General features: G+C 42.5%; 1 protein-coding gene across 1 annotated transcript; it reads left to right on the forward strand.

Annotated features, from left to right (window-relative positions):
* Positions 1-2,482: 2,482 nt before the first annotated feature.
* Positions 2,483-24,852, forward strand: ccdc85al (coiled-coil domain containing 85A, like; the record flags this gene model as incomplete). Its single annotated transcript, XM_080455899.1, has 4 exons — positions 2,483-2,734; positions 4,354-5,410; positions 21,583-21,640; positions 24,778-24,852. The coding sequence occupies 4 exons, from the start codon at positions 2,483-2,485 to the stop codon at positions 24,794-24,796; spliced, it is 1,386 nt and encodes a 461-aa protein (XP_080312025.1). The 3' UTR covers positions 24,797-24,852.
* Between the last annotated feature and the right edge of the window lie 766 nt (positions 24,853-25,618).

Consider the following 25,618-nt stretch of genomic DNA (forward strand, 5'->3'; position numbering starts at 1 on the left):
TCGTCACGTCACACATTCTGATTCATCTCATGTATGCTCCTTCGTACGATGGTGTCGTGCGTCAAACATTGCCGATCTACAAGCCCAGAACGCGCAGCGGATAGGACGCTTTGTGAGCTTGTAGGTTGGCTATTTTCGGTGCCCGACGCCGTCGTGCGACGAAGTAGAAATCATGCTTACGAGGCAGTTCGTGCCATGGGCAATTCCCTTTCCACCCGCATTCTGGGATAGAGGGGAAAAAACATAACTAAATATCATGAATATTATAATAGCCTAATTTAAAAACCTGATCTGACCGGAATCCCTTCTCAGATCTTAGCTCCGACGGAACCTCTCCCTCCGCTATATAGCTCCGAGATGAGGTTCCTCGTTTGTTTCTGCCGTTTGCGGTAGACATTGTCGCACATTTTCCACTTTACATGTTTCTTACCCCTTTCTGCACATCATATCCAAAAAGTAAAGCATTTCCGCCACTCTCTCGAGGCAGTTCGTGCCATGGGCAATTCCCTTTCCACCCGCATTCTGGGATAGAGGGGAAAAAACATAACTAAATATCATGAATATTATAATAGCCTAATTTAAAAACCTGATCTGACCGGAATCCCTTCTCAGATCTTAGCTCCGACGGAACCTCTCCCTCCGCTATATAGCTCCGAGATGAGGTTCCTCGTTTGTTTCTGCCGTTTGCGGTAGACATTGTCGCACATTTTCCACTTTACATGTTTCTTACCCCTTTCTGCACATCATATCCAAAAAGTAAAGCATTTCCGCCACTCTCTCAGATGTTTTAAGTTCTAGCGGACCATAAAAGCTATCCAACGAGTTGAGGAAGGTATTTAATTTGCCTCGGTCTTCATCCGGTTCCATAATATTTTGCATTAGAAGATGCAATTCAACATTTGACCAGTAGGGGAATCAGTAATGTTATCTCTACGGGCGCAACTCTTGCGCAATGTCTTAAAAACATGTAACCGGATGAAAACCGAGGCAAATTAAATACTTTCTTCAACTCATTGGATAGCTTTTATGGTCCGCTAGAACTTAAAACATCTGAGAGAGTGGCGGAAATGCTTTACTTTTTGGATACGATGTGCAGAAAGGGGTAAGAAACATGTAAAGTGGAAAATGTGCGACAATGTCTACCGCAAACGGTAGAAACAAACGAGGAACCTCATCTCGGAGCTACTGTATATAGCGGAGGGAGAGGTTCCGTAGGGGCTACTCAGATCTCTGCCTTTGCCTTCCCTTCAACTTCTCACCTGCGATGAACCAAAGGTGCACTAAAAAGAAAAAGAAAGAAAGAAACATAATTCAAAACATTTACACGTAGCCTAACATTATAGCCTCGGATCAGGACTATCATAGATGTATTTTGACACAAATAACATCCAAGGCTAACATTAATACATGGTGCCACAGACCAACCTCTCTACACGACTTGGTAGAATTGTTATCTCAAAACATATGAATTATATAGCCTACTTATCACCTACTCAGAACACACACATTGAATTGCCTTGTTGTTATACAATACAAATAAACTATCAATCAATCAATCAATCATCCATCCATCCATCTATCTATCTAGATGGATGGATAGCCATCTATCTATTATGGATATACATAACAGATGGCTAGAAGAACTGTCCATGGTGCTGCATGTGGACCATTGTCGCCCAAGTGATGGTTCTACGCATAAACGGCAGTAGATGGCAGTGCTTACATTCTGCAGCCAGGAGAAATCCTTATCCTTGGATGGAGGGAGGGGAGAGAGAGAGGGATGAGAGAGAGAGAGAGAGAGAGAGAGAAGAGAGAGAGAGAGAGAGAGAGAGAGGGGGGGGGGGAAGAGAGGAGGGGAGAGAGAGAGAGAGAGAGAGAGAGAGAGAGAGAGAGAGAGAGAGAGTGGGAAAGGATAGAGAGAGAGAGAGAGAGAGAGAGAGAGAGACTGGTGGGGGGTACAGTATCTGCAGGCAGTCACGGTATATCCTAGCTACTCCCGTGCACTTGCTGGCTGGCGATGCGACTTACACGGCGTAACGTTTCCTTTGTGTTGGAGTCAGTGTGCAGCAGAACCAGGAGGCGACAGATAGATAGATAGCTGTGTATATTAATAACACACAACCCGCCGGAGCTTTTTACACTTCCACCGCATTTTGGGGCTGAATCTGGAAGCAGAGCCGAGACAAGAATCCACTATAGAGTCTCTCTAGGCTGTGGGCAGTCAGTCCAGCCTGGTGTGTGAGGATGTTGCAGTGATAGGAGCCTATAGGGGGTTCTAGTCTATCGCCCAGCCAACCGGCATCGTCAGCTGTTGCTTTTTGGCGAGAGGAAGGCTTGGAGGCAACAGAACAACTATGCGATTCTACATCAAACGTTAATCGTTTTCAAATCATTCTCGACTGCGGGAGCGGATGCGAGCAGAGGTTGTCAACGAGTCTCTGAGTATTACAGACCCGTCGTTGGCATCGGAGGAAGTCTACCAATGGAGAAAGCTACTCCGCCGCCCCAGCCCCAGCCCCAGATCCAGTTGTCCATAGCGAAGGCTGAAACTCCTGCAGAGGACATTTCCACTCTGACGGACGACGAGCTTCTCAAGTGGGCAAAGGATGACCTGGTCCGGCGCCTCAGACGGTCCGAGGCCGACAAGATGAGTGTCATCCTGGATCACGGGAATCTGATCCGAGAGGTCAATCGCAGCCTCCAGCTGCACTTGAATGAGATCAGGGGACTGAAGGTGAGGGGCGCGCATGAGATCATAGATTTTGAGCGCACCTGAGAACGCGCATAGTTTTGGAGATGCAGATGCGCCCCTGTTTAGTGTGTTATAATAGATCTAGCTATGGTTTGCACTATTCAAATTGATATTGCTTTATTTATGTTTGTTGTACCATTTGTCCATCTGGTATGGGTGTGTGTCTATTCCATTTGTTTCATCTATCTGGTCCCAGTGAATCCCCTCCACCTCGTTATCTCTCTCTAGCTGTCTCTCTCTGTGTGTGTGTGTCTCTCTCTCTCTCTCTCTCTCTCTCTCTCACACACACACACACACACACACACACACACACACACACACACACACACACACACACACACACACACACACACACACACACACACACACACACACACACACACACACACACACACACACACACACACACACACACACACACACACACACACCTGTTGTCTAGCTCCTGTTTTGGGAAAACAAAGGGTGGAATGAACCATTTTATGTAGAGCCTGATTTCTTAGAATGCCTTTCCCATAAATCTAAACAATTTACAATGACATAACATTTGCCTTGTACATAATGCACTCTCCCTCTCCTTGATGTGCAGTGCGCCTTTTGGAAGGCTCTGCTTGCCATTAAGGCTGAGGCTAAGACTTGAGATCTAGGCAGATGAAACAGACAGAGATCACTGGCCACTCTTGGCGACCTCCCCACCTTCCATCCATACTACCTAATTAGACAGGAGAAAGCCAGAGGGTCAGAGGAAGATAGAGAGAGGATAGAGGCTTGAGGGTTGAACAATTAGATTACTAGAGGAGAAAAGAAGAAGCCCTCTGAGCATTGAAACAGGGGATAATGTCACAGTGAAGTTGTTATGAATCAAATGATAACCATGTTCTGGCCTGGGCAAGGGATTTGGCTGGCCTTACTTTCAGCCTAGCACTCTATTTCATTGTGAGCTCTCTCATCTCGTACAAAGCATTTATGTGATGCGATGCACAGTGGGTGATAAAGTAGGATTCAATTGTTGTATTTTATGGATGAGCAAGCGAGAGAGAGAGGATTATGATTTCATTTCATTACAACTGCATTTGATATATAAAAGAGCAGGGGATTGGGAGTCAAAATGGATACTGACTGATTGGAAGCAAAGTAATATGCATACAAAAGAGGACATAATTCCTCACTGTCCTGCACAGTCAAATCCTCAGTGCTCATTTATACGGGTCCAATGCTCATCAAGCCTTCTTTCTTTCTTTCTTTCTGTCTCTCAATGTCACTCTCCTTATATAACCCCCTTCTCTGTTAGTCTGTCTGTCGGTCTATCTCTGTCCGTCTCTCTCTTTCTCTCTGCCCCCCTCTGTCTGTCTGTCTGTCTGTCTGTCTCTCTCAATGGGCTTTATTGGCATGAGAAAACAACGTTTACATTGCCAAAGCAAAAGTGGAACAATACAATCAAAACAATCTCTCCCTCTTGATCTCTCTCTCTCTCTCTCTCTCTCTCTCTCTCTCTCTCTCTCTCTCTCTCTCTCTCTCTCTCTCTCTCTCTCTCTCTCTCTCTCTCTCTCTCTCTCTCTCTCTCTCTCTCTCTCTCTCTCTCTCTCTCTCATCATCCTCAGGACATCAACCAGAAGCTACAGGAGGACAACCGGGAGCTCCGGGATCTGTGCTGCTTCCTGGACGACGACCGGCAGAAGGGCAAGCGCGTGTCCAGGGAGTGGCAGCGTCTGGGCCGCTACAGCGCCAGCATCATGCGCAAGGAGGTGAGCCTCTACCTCCAGAAACTCAAGGAGCTGGAGCAGCGGCAGGAGGAAGTCATCCGGGAGAACCTAGAGCTGAAGGAGCTCTGCCTCCTCCTGGACGAGGATAAAAGAGTAGGAGGAGGCGGGGGAGGGGTTGTGGGAGTCGGGGGATGCCGCAATTCCATTGACAGCCAGAACAGCTTGCTGCTGGTCCCGGGGACGGGGCTCCTCATGAGGGACGTGGGCGACGGGAGCAGCACGTCCAGCGCGGGGAGCGGCGACAGCTCCGACCATCACCCTCACCATAAGCAGCCTAATCTGACCGGAGGGCTGGGCAGCGGCGGGGTCAGCGCCGTGGAGAGAGGGAGCCCCGAGCAGCTCCATAAACCCCGGTGCAGCAGCATCAGTGGAATAGGAGGAGTCAGCGGAGGGGACCGAGAGGTGGCCAGCCCCGAGCACCCGGCCGGCCGCCACCGGAGCACCAGCCTGGAGTACCCGTACGTCATGCCCCCGACGCGCCGGCCTCGCTGCGGCTCCATCTCCGTGCCCGACCACAGCTGCGTCGTACGCGGCTTGAGTCCGGAGAAATACGGGCGCAACGTGGGCAAGCGGAGTCCAGAGCAGCACCCCAAGCACCACAGCTCGGACCTCCTGCTCGGTCAGAAGCAGCACCTCCTGGGCCAGGGGGGCAGTGGGGAGCTCTATCAGAGGCATCACAGGGGCAGCGTGGGGAGCATCGGCCTTGGAAGCCCGGAGCACCGACAGGCACACTTATTGACCCCGGAGCATCACGAGAAGGTCTGCGGGGTCCAGGGGGGGAGCCCCGAGATCCACAGGCACCAATACAGTCTGAGTCCAGGGAGAGAAGCACAAAGAAGGCCAGCTGGAGATGAGCTATCACCACATCATCGAGGCATTTATAATGGCATGAATGGTAAGTGTGTGTGTGTGTGTGTGTGTGTGTGTGCGTGCGTGCGTGCGTGCGTGCGTGGTGACTATCCTGCTGTTACCTTGTAATTAACCCCAGAGAACCCCCAGTTAATGAGCAATTTCCTGACCCCGGCCCTTACCCATGTGCCCAACCTCTTGTAGGTAGTTCACCATCAGTATTAACATACAGTATGCATACACACACATGTGTATGCATACTGTATGTTAATACTGCATTGCTGCATTGCTAGCGCATATCGGTGTTAGCCAACACACACATACTGTACATGCTGTTGTGTATGCTGTCAGACCAGAGCTCGATCAGCAAGAGAGAGGTACAGTGAGAGGGAAAGAAGGAGGGAGAGTGGGGGAAATAGTGAGAAAGGGAGAGAGATACAATAACCCAGGAAATTCTGGGTACTGACAATCAGAAAAGTTGATCGTCAGCTTGCATTATATTACGTAACCCATTCCTACTAAAACAATTTGTTGTGGAAAATCAAACGACATTAGATTGTTGTCCTCATAGAGATCCAGTATTTTAACTATGCCTGTACATAGCCAGGTTTCTTTCCTATGTCATTTCTAGCCAGGCTGAAAAACTGAAAAACAAATATTCATGTACAACAGTACAACTATAGTGTTTTTCACAAAAGGAGTAACTGTGTTTTTACGGCATGGGTCTGCAGGAGGCTAGGCTTCTATACAAAGCTTGGTTCTAGCTAAGTTAGTGTCTGTCTGTCTGTCTGTCTGTCTGTCTGTCTGTCTGTGTGTATGTGTATGTGTATGTGTGTGTGTGTGTGTATGTGTGTATGTGTATGTGTATGTGTGTGTGTGTGTGTGTATAATATATTCATATTAATTATATTTATTCTTCCCATTATAGACAGTGGCAATGTTGTCCATCTTGTGACATCTTCTGACACCTTAGCTCATACGCAGGCTCATAGTTAGTTCAACTAAGGGGGCTTATCTCTTGATTTAACACATCATTCTACAAGTGTTTCAATCTGGGACGAATGGCATCTCCACACAGTGCACCACAGTGCATTGTCCGACGTGCGCCACAACCGACCTGCTTTGTCCAGAGCCACACGTAAACTTTATGCTGTGAGATTTATCCAATGTATATGTATCAAATATGAAATGTTGCTGGCCGGCACAAAATCTATAAAGTCAGCCATGCACGCTGATTGGATCTGCCCACGCACCACTTTGACGTGTCCATCCAAAAGTACACTCTTAAAAAGACGAAAGATTTATTGGAGAAAAAATGAACTTTTTATCATTATTAATAAATGTTGTTCGTCATTATTTGGTGGGGTAAGGCATTACGTTTTTTTTTTTCAATAACTTGCAGAGGGTCGAGAAAAATATGTCACCGCTGGGGATAGGTCACTCATTTTCATTTCAGAGAACTTTAAAATCCTCCAGTGACCCTCATTATGAATATTACACAGTCCCTAGGCCCCCCTGTCATACCACAAATTGAAGCCAACAGTTACGGCTATAAAAAAAAGTTTAAAGTTGAAATTTGTGACATTCTGTCTTTATAATAAGATTGATCAGGACACCTCGTAGCAAAGGGGGAAGTTAGCCCTGTTAAAAAGATTCCACATACTCTGACTGCACATATCGTATAACAACAGGAATATTTTCTCTAAATAATATATTCATGTCTGGTCCTGACACTCACCGCCGTTCATGTTAAGAATGGTGTTGGAAACATCTTCTAAATCCAGTTCCTTATCCAGCACAAGTTTTGAACACTAAGAGAATTTTAATCTGTGCGCACGCACACATGTACACGCACACGCACACGCACACGCATACACACCCACAGCCTAGGTGCTGAATTATTCCTCTAGCAAAGTTCTCCCCAAATCTGTGCTCCAAAACAAGCCATTCTATATGAGATGGATGAGGTTTAAGGGCATTAGAGTGAGAGAAGAATATCAAAGTAGCACCTTGGCTGCTGTTTAAATACCCCACAGTGGCTGATAATGATTTCTGAGCCCAGGAAAAAAAGTGCTGAGTGGCGTAGGGCTGGCAGAAGCTAAAGGACATATCCCTCAAGGTGAAATATCTGCCTGGCGTTGCAATATGGATCTGAAAACATAGAAGAAAACAGCAAATGGGAACAATCTACACAGAATAGACCTGACACAGAAGAGGATGCCACCTACGGTACTATATCTGTGGTTAGGCACTTGAACCCCAGCATCCATATTCTGGGGGAACATCAGCCAAAAATAGCATTATTGTGAGCTTGTAGATTGGCTATTTTTGACGAGAGAGATTTGGTGTAGATGGAAAAAAGCAGCGCAAGTACAGAGCCAACTCACGTTCAGTTTAAGTCTAGAGGGTTTATAAGTGGATAATAATGTGATGTAGGAACATACTGTGTCATGATGATGCAATAGATAGCATCCAGTTATTTATTGACAACTGGGCTGAAGGATTATTTTGGTGGAGACTGGAGATATCTGAGTTCACTTTGACAATGACAGTAACAAAAAAAAACAAGCCAAACATTGTTGTGTGACACAACTGTCTTCCGACATGTCAATAGTAAGTTTGTTTCTGAATAATTACAGAGTAGCTACCACAACCCCAGACTGGCCAAAATAGTAGCATTCATGCTTGTGAAATGACGTTTGCATACAGTATATAAACATCATTTCACTATCTCCATGGATTTCTAAACTGTGCTGTTATATAATAGCACAGTTTCCGTTACTTTAGAACATCATTTTTCTACTTTTAGTTTTAGAGCACTCTGACTCTAGCCCTGGCATGTATTTACATGTGTGATCTGTGTTTCCCTGCTATAAAGGCTTTTACCATTGAAGCAACTTAAAACCCATATTACATCTGCCATAGGCCTTGCCGCATAATGCTTCACAAATCCTTAATTGGCTAATCTTGTCAGGGCTCAGTGCACTCTTGAGTTGATGTTTTTCGCCACATGTGGTGGAACCACTATGAACTTTGCGTGCACAACATGGAGGGTTTATGAAGGCTTCATTAAAAACGATATTGTGTATTGCTCCTGAGAGCATGGAGGAACATTGCATGTGTCTGAAAATCTGTCATTGTGGTCATTTATCACTGTCAAGAATGTGTCTATGGGTCACTCCCACAGCGCCTCCATGTCCCCACTGACCTGACAAGGACACTCAATTCTTGTGTCACAACACTGTATTTACAGTGTGGGCAGGGGCTTAGAATAAAGGTGCAGTTAGTTTAAAGTTGGAGATTTCATTTTTTGGAAGTGTTGAATATACAGTAGTGCATATGTCAACACCATCACTGTTGCCCCAAAAACAGAAACAAGTTCTGTCTTCTTTTGAATAGGAGGCATTTAATTCCTGTGATGATTGTAATACATTCCAGTCTGTTGGATTATCCTATAAGCCCTTTTCACAGTATTATTTCATTTTTGGACTGCATGCATGCCATGCATGCGTGTGCATGTCTGATTTGGGCTCCCATGTCCCATCCTTGGTTCCTTGCAGCACAGTTTCTATTCAGATGCTCTAAATTCTCAGGTTATACATGGCACTCTATGTCACATAAGTTCAATCCATTTAAATGATGGCAAAATCCAAAATTAAAACAAAACAGAGGTCTGACCTCTTAAACCCTATATATAATATGTTCATCTGTTGCTTTTAGGAGGCTTAGATTACAGCCACTGTTATTTTTACTGTCTGGAGAAAGAAATATAAAGTACTCTTAATGCAACCTAACCTCAAGCAATTTAATGGCAGTGAAAAAAACTTCAACATCATCTTGCCCGTCATAAAATGTATATATTTGTATACTGAGAGATTCCTATCATGCTCAGGTATACTTTTATTCATCTAACATTAATTTAACCAGTCATTAAGAGCAAATTCTTCTTTACAATGGCGGCCTGGCAAAAGGCAAAGCAGGTACTGTAGGTGCTAAAGAAAAGTGCTAAAGAAAAGTTAAAAAAAAAGTTAAATGTTCAAAAGACAGCAGCACACATCAAAACATTTCCAACACACCCACTGCTTATATCCAAAAACAGCTAGCTGACAACACCAGGCAATACAATAACAAAACAAGGGTAGCATACAAGCAGTGTGACAAACAGGCAAAGCACAGCAGCAGCAGCAAGAGAGCAAAACTATATTATGGGACAACATTAAGAAGCCAACAGGCAGCAGCATGTATCAGTGAGAATGTCCAAAATAGTCTTTAATAGCTGACTTGGCTCTACCAAAGTTCAACATTGCTTGTTGTTATTTAATCATGGCCTGGTTTAGATTTGTTGCTGTACTTTTTTTCAGCATTGGTGTGTTCACCTTCACATTGCATTTTAATTGTGTTGGCCGTGCTAGAGGCAGCACAGCTGTCATAATTGGTTGACATATTTCCCATATGCGACAATAGCGACAGACAATTGGTCATGACCCAGACATGTAGCTTCATCCTCTGGCTGACTGGATGGATGACTATGTATTAAGCTCATATGATTGCTGCATCGCACATTGTCTTTTTCATGAAGAGTAGCTTTAATCGTGTTTTCTGCCCTCACAATCACATGTTCTGCATATTAGCTTAAGCTACTCAGATGATCTGGAGGGAAAGAAACTCCTTTGGGGAGAACAAAAAGGATATATTGTGTGATATCATCTGTTTTTGTGATGCCTCTGTACCCCGTCCTCAAGAATAGATACACAGGCTTTCAAGCAGTTCCTTGGGTGACATGGTTTCAAATGTGTGGATGTAAGAGTCGTGCAATGCTTCACGTTTCTGACTGTCTCTATTTGTCCTCCAACTTCTATGAGCTCCAACGCTCCTCTCCTGATTCTTGGCTCTCCCATCTTCCTCGCGACGCTCCAGCTCTGCCTTTCTCCATCCTTCAATTCCACTTGCCCCAATCCCCCCTCCCCCTCCCCCTTTGTCTGTGGGTGTGTGTGACCTTGGGAAATACTCCCCTTTGACACTGCTTCTAAAAATATCAGCCGACCAGTAAGCCCCGATACCCCCTGTAGCAAACACGCACATGTGCACGTGCACACACACACAGTCTAAAATCATCACCTGTCAATCAGAGAGACATGATATATTGTTTTTCTTTAACAAATTGAATCTCTCAGAATTGTTGTGGATTAGGCAGCTGCTTCACAATTTTGCACCATTTTCGCTCGGTGATTAAATCTATTCATAACTATTGACTAGAGGTGACAAAAGTTGAAAGCAGCGTTGAATCTGGAAGTTCTTTTGCATATCAAACCAGATCTGATGAACCATATGCAGCTCTCTGGTTTGTTGTTTAGTAATGCTGCAGCCAAGACTGTGTAACAGGAAGAAAATAAGCTATAGTTGGATAATTCTATCCCTCTCCCCTGTCAGGGGGAAATGCCAGGATATTTCTCTCCGTCTGTCTCCTTCCTCCTCTCTCGTCTAATTGGCAGACAGTTTGAAAAGCCAGCTGTTGGACAGAGAGGCAACTTTGATTAGAAGGTCTTGTTTCTGGGGGAGTTGGGACACACTGTTTGCCAGAATGAGCTAAGCAAAGCAGGGTGAGGAAGTCTCTAAGTGGATTACGAGTGGAGTGTTTTCACTCTCTGTCTCTATCTGTCTCTCTGCCTCCTTCTCTTTCTGCTCTTCTTCCTTGTTGTTCTGCTGAGGCAAAGGATGGCAGGCCTCCCCAGCTGCAGACAAAATGTCAAGTCTTACAGACTAAGCTGCATGAAGCAACTTAAATGTTTGTCGTGGACTTGTGGTTACTTGCTGTGAAAGGATTTAGAGGAGCGTTAGGCTGCCGTTACTCCAACGGATTATTGTTATCGCACAGCATTAGCTGTGCTGCTAGTATCCATATTACCTTTCATCACTTCTCGAATTTTCTAAAGTTGCATTTTGTTGTGTAATTGGGTATTTGTGTTAATAAAATAGAGCAAATTGGCTTGTTCATGCCTATAATACAGAGATGGAAAGTGAATATCAAATACTAAATTATTGTAATTGAGTGCCTTTTTTAGTACTTTCCTCTGTACATTCTAAAGCTAAAGTTCCAGGTCAATTGGACACTGCGTTCATGATTTGTGGCATTTTGTGCAAAAAGGGCCACTCCCGCAAACTTATTTGGAAGCCAATCGTAGCCATTCGGAATGGAATATGACAAATCTGACAGATACTGTACGTCTCTTGATCACATGACTACAGACATAATGTGTATCAATTCGCGTGAGGTTTGGACAAAATCTGTAGGAGTGGTAGCACAAAGTGTGTTTTGAAAAATTGGGGGTTATTCTTCCTTGGCTCACGGGAGTGTGCGTACAAAGTTTCACGCACACCGGTCCAGCGGTGTCCGAGATTATAGCTCACTGGAGTGAAAACATAATGCCTCGCCTTCGGCCGGTCTGGCCTGGCGGGGATAATCAGTAATTCAGTAGATTTTTTATGTATGTATTCTTTAAGTATTGTACTCAACTACCTTTGGAAAAGCAAGAATTACTGACAGTTATGCAGTTTTGATAGAATCAGGAAGATATTCCCTTTAAGTGCTTTGAACCTCTTTCCCTCATAAGACAATCTTTGAGAAAGCTTTCTTATAAAGAAAAAAAATACTGTCACCACTGATGAGCTTCATTTAGAGAGAGATTGGCTGGAAGGGTGAAATGGTATCTGTTAGGATGCAACACAGGCCCTTTCATAGTGACCATACAGTAGGTAATTTACCACTTTAACCCTAGCATCATTATTCTAGGGTGAGCATTCGTTGAAAATAGCTGATCTACAACCTCACACTCACAACGCATCGTAAGTTAACGTATATATTATAGCATAACATAACTTCTACTGTACTTGTTCTCAGAAGGATATAGTACTCTTTCAACCCCTGCATGTGTCATCTCAGCAATCTTCAAAAATCTTCAGCTTCACACTGCAAGCTGGTGTGATACTGAGCATAAACCAAGATGACCAGCTCAAACATTTATTTCCCTTAAGCTGCAGACGTTGCAACAGTTGGGGGAAAGACAGACATATTTAACATTAGCCTGTCAGGCACATGTGTGACTGTCATAATCCATATACCATCGCAAAGAACCAGGATGAACATTTGGATGACAATATGGTATTTAGATTTTGTAATCACAGCTGTTGCCAATTATGTATCTGAAAAGTCCTTACCTACTGTAACAGTAGACATCACGGCAGCCATTCATTAGGGAGTGCATGATCAGGCATTTTGTCTTATCTGCCTACAGTAGATATCGTTGGCATCTCTAATCCTTCATCTCCTTAATGTTTGCTCCCCCTAGAGATTGCAGGCAGCCTAATCGTTCCCACTGTTATGTGAAACACTGAAATATTTTATGGCTTTACATTGAAGATGATATCAGCCAAACACAAAATGGGTCATGGAATGCAACCGTGACAAGACTGCAGACATTTTCAATAAGGTAGATTATATATGACAGAGAAAGGGAGAGAATTAGCTACAGTATAATGCTTGTAGAGCGCATTTTCATGCTCAATTTCATGCATAGTTCCAAGTAACATGCTGAGACTGAGCATGTGGAATTTTACAACATGCAACATTTAGTGATTGAATCAAGATTTTTTGCTCATGTCTGTTTTATTTAGCTTTACTCACTTTACTTTGAAATGTTTGCTAATTTCCATTCTTTGAGTCATAATTTTAATGTTGAAGCAAACTGGCTAGATGTTGTTGTTTACTCAAACTAAAGAAGAGCACACTTTGAAGCCATACTTTCGTGTAAATTATAGCTTCATCATTTTACGGTGTCTGTAAAAAAGAGTCAGGGTGTAAAATAGATGGAATTTTTTTTAATTGAGAGGGGGGAAAAGGCTATACAGATAGTGAGGCCACAAGCTGTCACAAATGTACAATGTGAGAAAAGCATGTCATCAGTATAACATAGTTTTCAGAAAGTCTTTGCTTCAAAACAACAACAGTATGTAGTACAGTATTATGTGGAGATATTTATAGCACAGGGCTGTGTGTACAGCTCCCAATACTGAGGATTCCCACATATTGTACTCAGTGGAGGAAGAAGTACTCCGATTTATTTTACTTAAGTAAAAGTAGCAATACCACAATGCAGAAATACACTGTTACAAGTAAAAGGCTTGTATTAATTTTACTTGAGTAAAAGTATATTGTATTGTATATTGTAAGTAAGTGTTGGTATCACAAAACACTTAATGTGCTAATGTTAAGTTCTCAAATCAAAATTTTAATTATTGTGTCAAATAATCTAACTCTGCAAAGTAGCAAACAAATGTAGTGGAGTAAAATGTACAATATTTACTCAAGTAAAGTAAAAGTACCTCAACATTGTACTCAAGTACAATGTAATTAGTTACTTTCCACCACTGATTGTACTTTAATGTACTGTATGTACTGTAAACACTGACACCCATACATTACAATTACATGAAACAACAAAAATATTTCTCAATTAATGTTGTTTTATCCTCATCAACATCTTAAAGTAATCTGTAAGATGATCCACCACTATTGGGTCCAATTCCGGTGCTTGAGAAACACAAAAATGTGGCAGATTTTTCTTTCCTCTTGATTAAATATATCATAATCTCAGAATGTACTAGACGGTATTGAAACCAATCACATTACCCTGCATTGCTTCTGACAGTTTCTCATTTTCTTTGTGCGCACTTACGACAAAAGTCCATATCATTACCTTTTTGGTCTGGCATTGTGATCGTTTGAGCTGCAAGTGAAAAGATAATTGAGAAAGATCTTTGGGTTGCTTTGAGCTGATATTAGGGGGTCATGGTTGTAGGGCACGGTGCCCTTTTAATAGATTGTAAATGTACAGTAGCTAGCCAAGTGATTAATTGCATGCCTGTACTGTGAAGTCATAGGGTTCATTTGCCCTGACTTAGAAAATAATTTGTTGCTGTCGGGCAGAAACCTCCTACTCCGTAATTCCCTACTTTGTCATACTACAAAGTGTCACACAAAAGTAGATATTTTTTATTTTCAATCCTGAAAAGTAACAGTTTTGGAGGTTTCCACCCGACAGCATTTCTTAAGATCCCTCGCATGGCCAACGTTCTTGAATTCCTGTGATGCTCCCTTTTTGTGTGAAACAGGTGTGATATCAGACATGTATGTGATTTATGCGCAGTATTCATTTAAGCCTGAAAGTGTAAAAATGTACCCAGTAGTATTAATGTTGTGACATCCGCACATCTGTCTCTGCTTAGTTCCTTGTTATCCCCACCACCAGTATTTCATCTGTGCGTACAGCGGCAAATTGCCTCCGCTCAACCGTTTTACACACCAAGACTCTCCGCTCTCTTTCATATCCTCACATATGGATATCACATCGATTTGCATATGCAAGAAGTGTAGTTGCTTGCTTCCTAATGTTATTTAAAGGTTTAATGACATTCACTTTTACACCACATTCAAAGTCTTTGTCCTGGTCCTTCAAAAGTGTACAAAAAGTTTTAAGTGAAAATTCCATTCCAGTGATCAATGGCAGGTGTTTTTCTCTCACATTTCTAAAGCCTTTTCAACTGCAATGAAAAAAGAAATCTTTGCCTGCGGGTGTCGCTGGTGAGGGATTTTGCCTGTCAATCATCGCCTCTGCTCCGCCCCCCCCAAAGGAAAGGATAGGGGAGGGGAGGGGCGAGGAGGAGAGTGGGCGGGATTATTCGACAGTGACCTCACTGTCGAAGGGCCAAGCTCAGATTACTTTTCAGCCTAATTATTCAGAAAACCCCAGACCACAGAAAATCCACTGAATGTTTTAAGTTCAGGTTTTTTGGGTGTAATTGAGGTCAAAAAACACCAAATAAAACATTGAAAATAAAAAAAGTGAAAATGAATGTCATGATACCTTTAACCCAGTGGTTCTCAAAGATTTTCATGTCAAGGACCACCAAATTAAGATGTATTTGGCCATGGACCCCCATCTCAAAATATTTCACGATTCTTTGAAAATAGCAGATGCAACGCATTGTGAGTTGGTTGCCGATCTATATGTATATAGGGTTCAAGTTGTAAAACTAATTTTGATGCTCTATTAACCAATTCAGCTGGGGACCCCCTGTCTGTGCATGATCTGATGTGTGTGCCTATAGTCGCTTCTTTGGGGCTTGTTTTCACAGACCTGGCCACTTGTTTCTCTCACAGACTCTGGCAACACTCACTGGATCGGTCTTCTTTAGTGAGGGAAGGGAGTGGCAAAGTATAGTAAGCTAGTGTAAACAATTTCTAGCCGTAGGAAGTAGGTCAGCGAGGTCCTGAGACGTGGGGGACTTGTGAGGAGAAAACTCATTAAATGTGGACCCTTGGCACTAGGCAAAGCAGCAAAGCATTCTGGGATGCTGATGGGATAAAGTCATTGACAATAGGAGAGGTTGCCAATATTGCCCCCACCACCACCACACACACACACACACACACACACACACACATTAATCCCACCACCCCCGAGACGCTATGCCCCAAACCCCTCCCCCCCACATACACACACAATTTGTATTATCTTTTTATTGTTAATTTCGTCACTGTAGAAACCTCGTACTGTATGTAAAAAAACGTTACTTTTCAGGAAATTGATCCAATGTGGTTATTATTAAGGGTTTAAGGGTTGTATAAAATGCACACACACACTTATTAACCACTTTAACTTTCACTTTCAAAATTTTGCAACATAGCGAAAAAAGCAGAAAAAAATAGTCAGAGTAGAGCATTTAGTTTACAAATAAACATTAAACATTTAAATATGGAGATAAGAGTTTCTGCCCGACAGCGACGATTTGCAATGAGTGACTGTTAACGACACGCTTGCCGTGGAAATAGGGCAACAGCCATTTATCTTACAAATGTGCCCATAAATGTTTAATTTCCCTTTGAGAGTTGGAGCCAAACATGAATGTGTGTCCTATAGGTACAAATGAGACAGGCTGGGCTTCACTGCACAGCAGGGTGCTGGTAATGGGCTTCCAGATCAAAACATAAAACACAACATCTGGGGCTGATGCTGATGCAATGGATGGTGAATGCAGTTGTATGTTTTGCTCGTTGAGATGAACTATTTAAAGGTAGATAGATAGACAGACAGACAGACAGACAGACAGACACTGTAGATAGATCTACCTTCATTGATCCCGTGGGAAATTCAGGTGTAATAGCAGCACATCCGTGTGTATGTACATCTGGCCTTTGATGTCCATAGCTTTCTCCTTGTGTCCCTTGATCGGAGGAAGTGGTAAACTAGAACTGAGATCAGAAGGCCAACACAAGAGAAGCTGGACACACACACACACACACACACACACACACACACACACACACACACACACACACACACACACACACACACACACACACACACACACACACACACACACACACACACACACACACACACACACACACACACACACACACACACACACACACACACACACACACACACAAGCCCATAGGGCACCAATTAGCCAGCTGTATTCCAGTGAGTCTCATGCTCTCCTCTCCTGACAGTAACTCTCAGTGCCAGGCCAAACTTCCATCATCAACCTATTTACTATATTCACCCGCCTCAGTCACTCACTGTATTTCTATGCTTACGCAATACACTACACATAGTCAGTGACTATTAGAAATGACAGTGTGAAAGACTTTCCTTCCAAGAGTCTCCTTCACTATTTGGATAGTCAATGTAACATGAAACATAACAACAAATGAAAACTTGAATTAAGCACCTTGTCTTTATCTGCTTTATCTAAGAATGTCCAAATCCATAGTTGTATAATATGGCTATGATCATGGTATCCTATTTCTATTATGTTCTGCTTTTCATTTACTTCACAGGTTATGCATTTGCAGCAAAACTTTTTTAAACACAGTTTTAAACTGGATTTGTACTTTGTCCAATTTACAATCTGACTGCCACTATGCACATTGCCACTATTTTCGGCATGCGGCACCGTCGTATGGCGGAGCATACTGTACAGCGTTGTAGAGAGAAATCACAGCGGTCTGAATTACCCCTACGATTAGGTTATGCTGCTGGAATGATACTGTACATACAATACCACTGCTGCAGCTGGAAACAGAGAGAACAAGAGAGAAGGAGAGAGAGAGAGAGAGAGAGAGAGAGACAGACAAGGAGGGAAAGATAAAGGTGAATTACCTGTTTATAGCTCTGTGTAAAGGGGGTATTCCATTCCTCTCTCATTTGCATGCGGATCACATCCAGAGGTGCTGCTCTACATCAATGGTTCCCCAACGTTTTAGCTCCAGACCCAAAAGAGAAATTTCCCCAGGACGATCTACAAAAATGGGTCCAACCCACTGTTTGGGAAACAGTGCTCTATCTACAGTACATGGACTTTAAACTGATACAAGTCTAGGATTTTAAAATCCACATCACAATGGGGAATAATGTAGCTCATAAATGAATGTAAGTAGACCATAATTCAGTTAATTGCCAATTAGCCTTAAGTGGCAGTCAGTGTAAAAATTCCAGTACTGTTAATTGAGAAGCAACATGCTCCAGTGTTTTACTGCAGGATAATTCCCTCCTTATTGTTTTACATTCTTTGCAGTAGTAGCCACAAATGACCTCTGTGTTACGCATTCCGCTGCTTAAAAGGATCCCTGGCTAATAAGCCTTATATGCATTATAATTGCCCTCTGTAACTAAAATTAAAAAATTAAAACACCTTAAATATTTTATTTATTTTCACTCAATAGGGACCGCTCCCGTTGCAAGTTGATGATGTCATATGTCCATGTGTGGTCCAGCCCTATGGAATGTATGGAATGCATGTGCTAACTAAAAAACGAATGAATACTTCCTAAGGTTTTTTTTTGAGCATCAAAGCAATATTTTACAAACTTTTTATTAGCAAATGCATTCCATACATTCTATAGGGCTAGACCACACATGGACAAATGACATCATCAACTTGCGACGGGAGTTGTCCCTGAGTGAAGGACAAATTATTTCTAAAATAAATAAAATATTTAAGGTGTTTTAAATTTTTATTTTTAGTTATAGAGGGCAATTATAAAGCATTAAGGCATAGAAGGCGTATTAGCCAGGGATCCTTTTAAGCCTAATTTTATGAGTTGTTTTACAACTGCATTACGTTCAGCGCAATGTTTAACGTAACAGCAAGTGACTGCCATAGCTACCTGATGGGTCTATCACCAAGAAGCTAGCCAACCAGAACCTAGCCAACCAGGCAGACTGACCGCAAGATAAATGGAAGGTCACTGATCTACAGTGCATCGCCACATGCTCTCCTACCCAGCCAGCCTGAATTATTTATGTGGCAGATTTTTAGGAGATCTGAGACACTGGCCATGTGAAATTACCTTGCATTGATCGTGTAAGCCAAGAGAGAAAGGAAGAGAGAGAGATAGAGAGAATTAAAATGAGGGAGGAAGAGAGATAGCTATAGATCAAAGCGAACGGAGAGATGAGTAGCCCAGCAGAGCGCAGGTTGATGTGTTTACTTTCTTGATACAGACGTCAATGACAAATTGATTACTCATTTTGTGAAAGTATATAGACACACAAATCATCCTGGAAAAATGTCAGAGGTATCACTGACTGTATTTCTTTGTCTTGAACTATCTCCTCGAACGGTTTTCAAGCTTACTTTTTAGCACACAAAAGAGATAAGCCTTTCTGTGATTGCATTATTCTTTATTTATATAGCCTACAGTAATAAGGTTATGACTCTCTTCTATGGATTTTAAGATTATGAGTTATATAAAGTGTATAATTGTCCTCTGGTTACAGAGGAAAATGGTAGCCTAGATCTGGAGCAGTGATTTATATACAGTAGTGTGGGAGCGGCTTTTCCCCCAAGCCAAATCTCAGACATCCTTTTGTGGGGAAATTAAGAGTCTTTCTCCCAAGCGCTGCTGCACAGAGGTGCAACTTTAGCAAAGTTAATTGTCGCATTATTCTCCAATAATCACATTATCTATATACTCTTTCTCTGACCCCAGACACACCCCTGTACCTCTCTACATCTCTCACACCCCTTTAAATCCAATTTTAGTTTCAACACCCAGGCTATAACTAAATCATCACACATCCTCCCAAGTGTGTGGTCTCTCACTTCACAGCTCTCCCTTTGGAGGAGGTGGGTAGGAGGAGCTGCTTAGATTTCCCAAATAGATAGTCATATCAGTAATTAATCCCATTAGATCTAAAGGGATTCTCTCTACGTTGACACTGTGGCTGGTGTATATTAACCTGTCTGTATCCTATCACATGCCGGCCCTTTACAATCTTGTGACCGGTGTGCGTGATTGCTGACCTTGAGACGGCAAATCCATTTAAGCTAATTGTCGCCAGTCTCATGCATGCGCGTCGTCTACACTGGCATCAGTCTATCAGGGCGATGTTTGCCATTAGCCGGGCAAGTTTTCTACAGGTTCACCTTTCAAATGTCATAATTACCATTCAAATGGCAGCCAGTTGGCCTTTGTAAGTGTTTCTGTGTGTGTGTGTGTGTGTGTGTGTGTGTGTGTGTGTGTGTGTGTGTGTGTGTGTGTGTGTGTGTGTGTGTGTGTGTGTGTGTGTGTGTGTGTGTGTGTGTGTGTGCGTGCGCGTGAAGGAGATAGAGAACATGTGATCATGTATTTACCCTTCTCTCTAGGCAAGACCATTATCCCTCCTTTAGCCATGAAATCAATTCCATTCCACACATCTGGACCTCCACAAGAAGTCCCCCGCACACACACACACTCTAAAGGAGTTATTCATATAATAAAATATAATATCTCCTTGCTCCCCTCCCCCTGCTAAGATAAACAGAGCCAGGGAGGGGGTGGAGACGATAGTAAAGACCCGTAGTGGAATCTTTCGCAGAACTCGGCAGTCACGAGAGCATTATGAATCTTTAATGTAGACGCTAGCGCGCCAAGGAGAGGAAATGTGCAGAAAACGTGATTAAAGACTCATGGGGACGGAACAGGGAAGCGAGAGGAAGTGAGCGGTGGGAAGACTGAAAGAGTTGTTTTAACCCTTTAAGACCTGAGGCCGATTCTACAAATGCCTTCTAAATCAGTGGTTTTTGTGCCAAGGACCCCCAAAATGTATTTGGCCACAGACCCCCCCTCCCATCTGAAAATGTTTTGTGCCAGGCAGGGACCCCCAGAAGAGATTGGGATTTTTCCTCTGGAAACTCACACAGAATGTGAATTACTGGTGGCTGTCAACTGAACTACTGCAGCAGAGATTGAGACAGACGAGGGGAAAGCTCATCTACACAACACAACACAACACAACACGTCAGCGCTGCACAGGCTGGGCATTTAACCGAAAATATATCAAAACCGATATAGGACCAATAACAGGCTTAATCTAGCTCATGTGGGTTAATCAAATTATCAAGAAGCAGGTTTTAGTTTTTCTTAAACATCAACAAATCGACACAACACAACACAACACTGCAAAACGCAACACAACAGCTATCAGGATACCACAGATCTGATGCCACTTCTAAACTATGTCAGCTGCATTAAATGTGGAAAACAGCCATCTAATTGTTATTGTATTATAATGCCATATCACATTTTATGGTGCCACATTGTAACCATTAGATGCTATCACAAATAGGGATGGGTCAGAATAATCGAATATTCGAATAATTGTTTTTAGGATAACAAAATATAATAATAATAATTATTATTATTAATGTTATAAATATTGGTCGAATATTCGAATGATCGTTATTATTATAGTAATCGAATTGCATTTTGGTCACTTTTACACATCCCTAATCACAAACCATATGTACAGTACAAATGACAGACATTGTTGCATTGTTACATTTTGTTCAGGTCAGTCTTCATTCAGTATGTATTCATGTTATGCTGCAGTTACAACTGCCATTGTTGGCAATGATCAAGTGACAATGATATCCCCAGTGTATGTCTGATAACAGTTGTTTTTATAACGGACACAATTTCTCAGTGTAGCCTAAAGTGGTACAATTCAATACTATTTTATTTACGAGTCATTTTTCATCTTGGCAGTCAAACAGGTAATTCAAGCTCCAACCCGTCAAATTAATGAGACTGCAAAACTATTGAAATTCACCTCTCTTTCTTTCTCTCTCCCCTCCTCTGTTTCTCCCTCCCTCTCTCTGCCCTTCTCTCAGCCTTGATATCAGCTGGCTGCTGCACCAACAACTGTAGAAATGTCAAGCTATGGGACAGGTAAGACTAATTCACCTTCTCTTTTCATAAGCATATTTTGTGTTAGTAATTAGATCCTTTGAAAAGATGAGAATAAGCTAGGCGAAGGTTATTATCTATACTTGAAACAGTGGCTCCATATCTTCTAATTAGTTTATCCCAAGCTATACTCATATGGTCTGCAGCCTTTAGACAGCACGTCATGTCTTGCAGCTGGAAATTCAGGTCTACTTAGAGGAAAATGGACAAATCAAAAGCCACTGACTAAGCACCATGCATTGGATAATATGCATGGTGCATACTATCCAATGCATGGGCACCAGTCTACACGGGGACCACACATGTCGGGAACGATGCAAGTTGTGAACGATGAAAATTGGGAATACATGCTCCACCTGATTATGCAATACCCGTTGTACCTGTTGTCAAAGTACTTGCTGTACCCATTGTTAAGGCCAGTCCACACCAATGCACCAATCCATTATCCCCAATGGCAGTTGCAAGGAGTTACATTGGTGTGACATGGCCTTAAAACTGTTTTGTTGCAAGGAGTTGCGACTAGTTGCATTGATGCGGTTTGGCCTTTAGAGAATTGGTTCTCAAAGTGGGGTCCGGGGACGACCAGGGGTCCTTGGGAGGGTTCCAGGGGGTCCCCAGCAAAAGTAGTTAACATAGCGTTACAATCATCTTAACCACTTTATCCATTTATACGTCGGCTATTCAAAAATAGCAGATATACAAGCTTGTAGATCTGCTAATTTTGAAAATACTTGAAAAACATCGGATTTTTTTGGAAGATTATGAATAATTTAGAATTTTTAACACCAAAACTTCTCTTCTGGGGTCCTTGGCACAAAATACATATCAATGTGGGGGTCCGTGGCACGAAAAAGATTGAGAACCACTGCTTTAGAGTACCCAGTATGGTTCCCGTTACCCCAGTACTAATAACGTTAGATATTGCAATGAGTGGGTTGGTTATAAACGGGCACCGGCTTACTTGGGAACGATGCAAGTATGATTGAATAAATATGGAGATACGGGGTTCCCTGATGTCTGTATAAGGAACTGCTGATGTTGTGTTAACAGCGTACCTCTGTACCTGAGCATATACACAAATGGAGTTCCAACGTACACGCTACCACTTATATCGGCGCAGTGGCGCATAGCTCGCCAATGCACACCCCCCGGGATAGACAGACACACACAGGTTTCCTGAATTAATGGATAAGATAGATGAATATGACATTTGTATTCATACTGCAAGTGATAACCTCTGACATTCAGGCAGTGGTGTAAAGTAACTAAGTACATTTACTCCAGTACTGTACTTAAGTACAATTTTGAGGTACTTTCACTTTACTGGAGTATTTCCAATTGTCTATACTTTTACTTCTACTCCACTACATCTCAGAGGCAAATGTTGTACTTTTTCTCAACTACAATTATTTGAAAACCCTAGTTACTTGTTACTTTGCAGATATAAATGATAAAACATACATTAACCACTTTAGCCCTATTTTATACCTAGGCTATTTGAAAATAGCTCACAATATAAGCTCGCGACACGTTGTGAGCTTGTAGATCTGCTATTTTCAAACATTTTAGTACTTTCGGTACTTTAAGTACATTTTGATACCAATACTTTTGTACTTTTACTCAAATACATTTTGAATTCCGGACTTTTACTTGTAACAGAGTACTTCTACATTGCAGTATTGATACTTTTACTTAAGCAAAAACATTTGAGTACTTTTTCCACCACTGATTCCTACTGTAAGTGATGACCTCTGACATTCAGGGATAGATTTGTACTGTCACTGTCCTAGTCCAATGCAATGTCATTGGGGGGGTCAGCCTGTGGTGTAACGGGCTCTAGATGAGTGATGCGTGTGCTTGCATTGGTCCAGCCCAGGTGTAATCACAGTGGGTCGGGACAACAGCGTTAGAGGTGACCCACGCCTGTCTCTGTCTCCTGTCCTCCATCTTCAGCCAGGCCCCAGTGGGAGGCGGAAGATGGCTCTGTTAATTTTTAATGACTGCAAGACAAGACGTACCTTCCCCCCTAGAGCATAGTTGAGTCTCTGTAACCCCCCCCCCCCCCACTCTCTCACGCACGTGTCTAGGCATGGATATTAAAATAGTTATTAAAGTCATACTGTGTCACTTTTTCAATTAAACAAAAGTTGTTTTTGATATAGTCTTTCGCTGATATATTTTTCACAATAACAATTCCACATGCGTTTTTGACAACTTTTCTCAACCTTATTAAACACTATTCTTATTCGGCAATGTCTGCCCCCAAATAAAATAAAATGACCCGAAATGTACAGGAAATGTATTTTAGCGTTAATAAATACTGTTTCTGACAATGTGTTGTTGCTAAGAGGAAGTGTTTAAACTGTTCCTCATTTTGCTGGGGACCCAGTGGAAAAACCCAAGGACCCCTGGGTGTTCCCACTTTGGGAACCAGTGCTTTATGTCACTAGATGATTTGTGAGCTCCAGAAAAAGTGAAACACAATTCTGCTAACGATGCAGAGTGAGGTTAAGGCCAATTTACATTTGTGTCACAAAAATATGTCTATTTGACACTTTCCCCCCCCATCTAAACTACGTAATCTTCATCAAGCAGCACTTGTCAGAAGAGTTGTGAGATGAGGTATAAATGTGCCCACTGCTGTCCTTGGTGTAGACAGGGCCAGGCCAGAACAGGAAGATCTGTCACCGATAAGACACACAGTAGCTTGCAGAGACGAACACCTTATTCCCTTCAGCTGTTTTTTTCTCTGTCTGATCACCGTAGATATCTGTCTTATCTTCTTTGTAGCATAATATACACATTATACAGTATATTGAACTATATAATTTATTGTGTACAGTATATATATATTATATATATATATATATATATATATATATATATATATATATATATATATATATATATATATATGTGTGTGTGTATGTATGTATGTATGTATGTATGTATATATATATATATGTGTATGTATGTATGTATGTATGTATGTATTACAGTTTTACATTTGTATATTTATTATTTTGTCTATCTATCTATATATCTATCTATTCCATCCATCCAGCCATCCATCCAAATAGGAAAGTAATAAATGTCTTCTTTTCCTTGTTCCTCTACAGCTTTGATGCCCCTTCATGACACCACTGTAGTTCCAGCTTGGCCAGCGAGTCTCCCTCAGCAGTAGGTGGGGTGGGGTGGGGGTCTCAGGCCCCTGATGGACGCGAGGGCCCCTGGAAACCCCACTCCACAGCCCCGAAAGGGTCTGTCCACTCCTCACCCATCTCCATGGCCCCGACAAAGTCTGCCTCCATGGCTTCATTTTCTACATATCAAGCATAAGACTGAGTGGAAAAAAGAAGGGGGAGGGGAGGGGGGGGGGGGTTGCGTTTCTATTTGTAAAGTTGGTCAAACTCTGGAAGACTGCCACAGGTAAACGGATGAGACTGAAAGCACATATCGCTGCCTGCCAACTGTGACATGGCCTACCTCCTAGAGAGAGCAGGTGACGAGGACGAGGAGGACAAGAGGAGAATAGGTGAATAGGACACTGCACTGTTTGTGCTACAGCCCTCTGTTTACACACGCAGCTCATCAGACGGGAAGCACATTCATCACCCTAGCCATGTCCGACTGTTCTCACCCTCGCGCCTCATTTGTACTGAGATGTGCAGTGGTGTCGTGTGCCAAAAATAGCCGATCTAAAAGCTCACACCGCGCCGTGCTGCGCGTGAGCTTGTAGATCTGCTATTTTCTCCGAATGTTCGCCCCAGAATAGGAGCCATAACGATCCACATGGTTGGCTATTTTACCACTTTAATCCTAGCTTCCCTATTCTGGAGCGAACATCTGGCAAAAATAGCAGTTCTACAATAACTCGTAGATATGCTATTAGGCATTACCCCCCCCCCCCCCACACACACACACACACACACCCTCTCCTATCTCTGTCTTTCCTTCATT

Source organism: Gymnoscopelus braueri (assembly GCF_963280865.1).
Source record: "Gymnoscopelus braueri genome assembly, chromosome: 2".
Lineage (NCBI taxonomy): Eukaryota > Metazoa > Chordata > Actinopteri > Myctophiformes > Myctophidae > Gymnoscopelus > Gymnoscopelus braueri.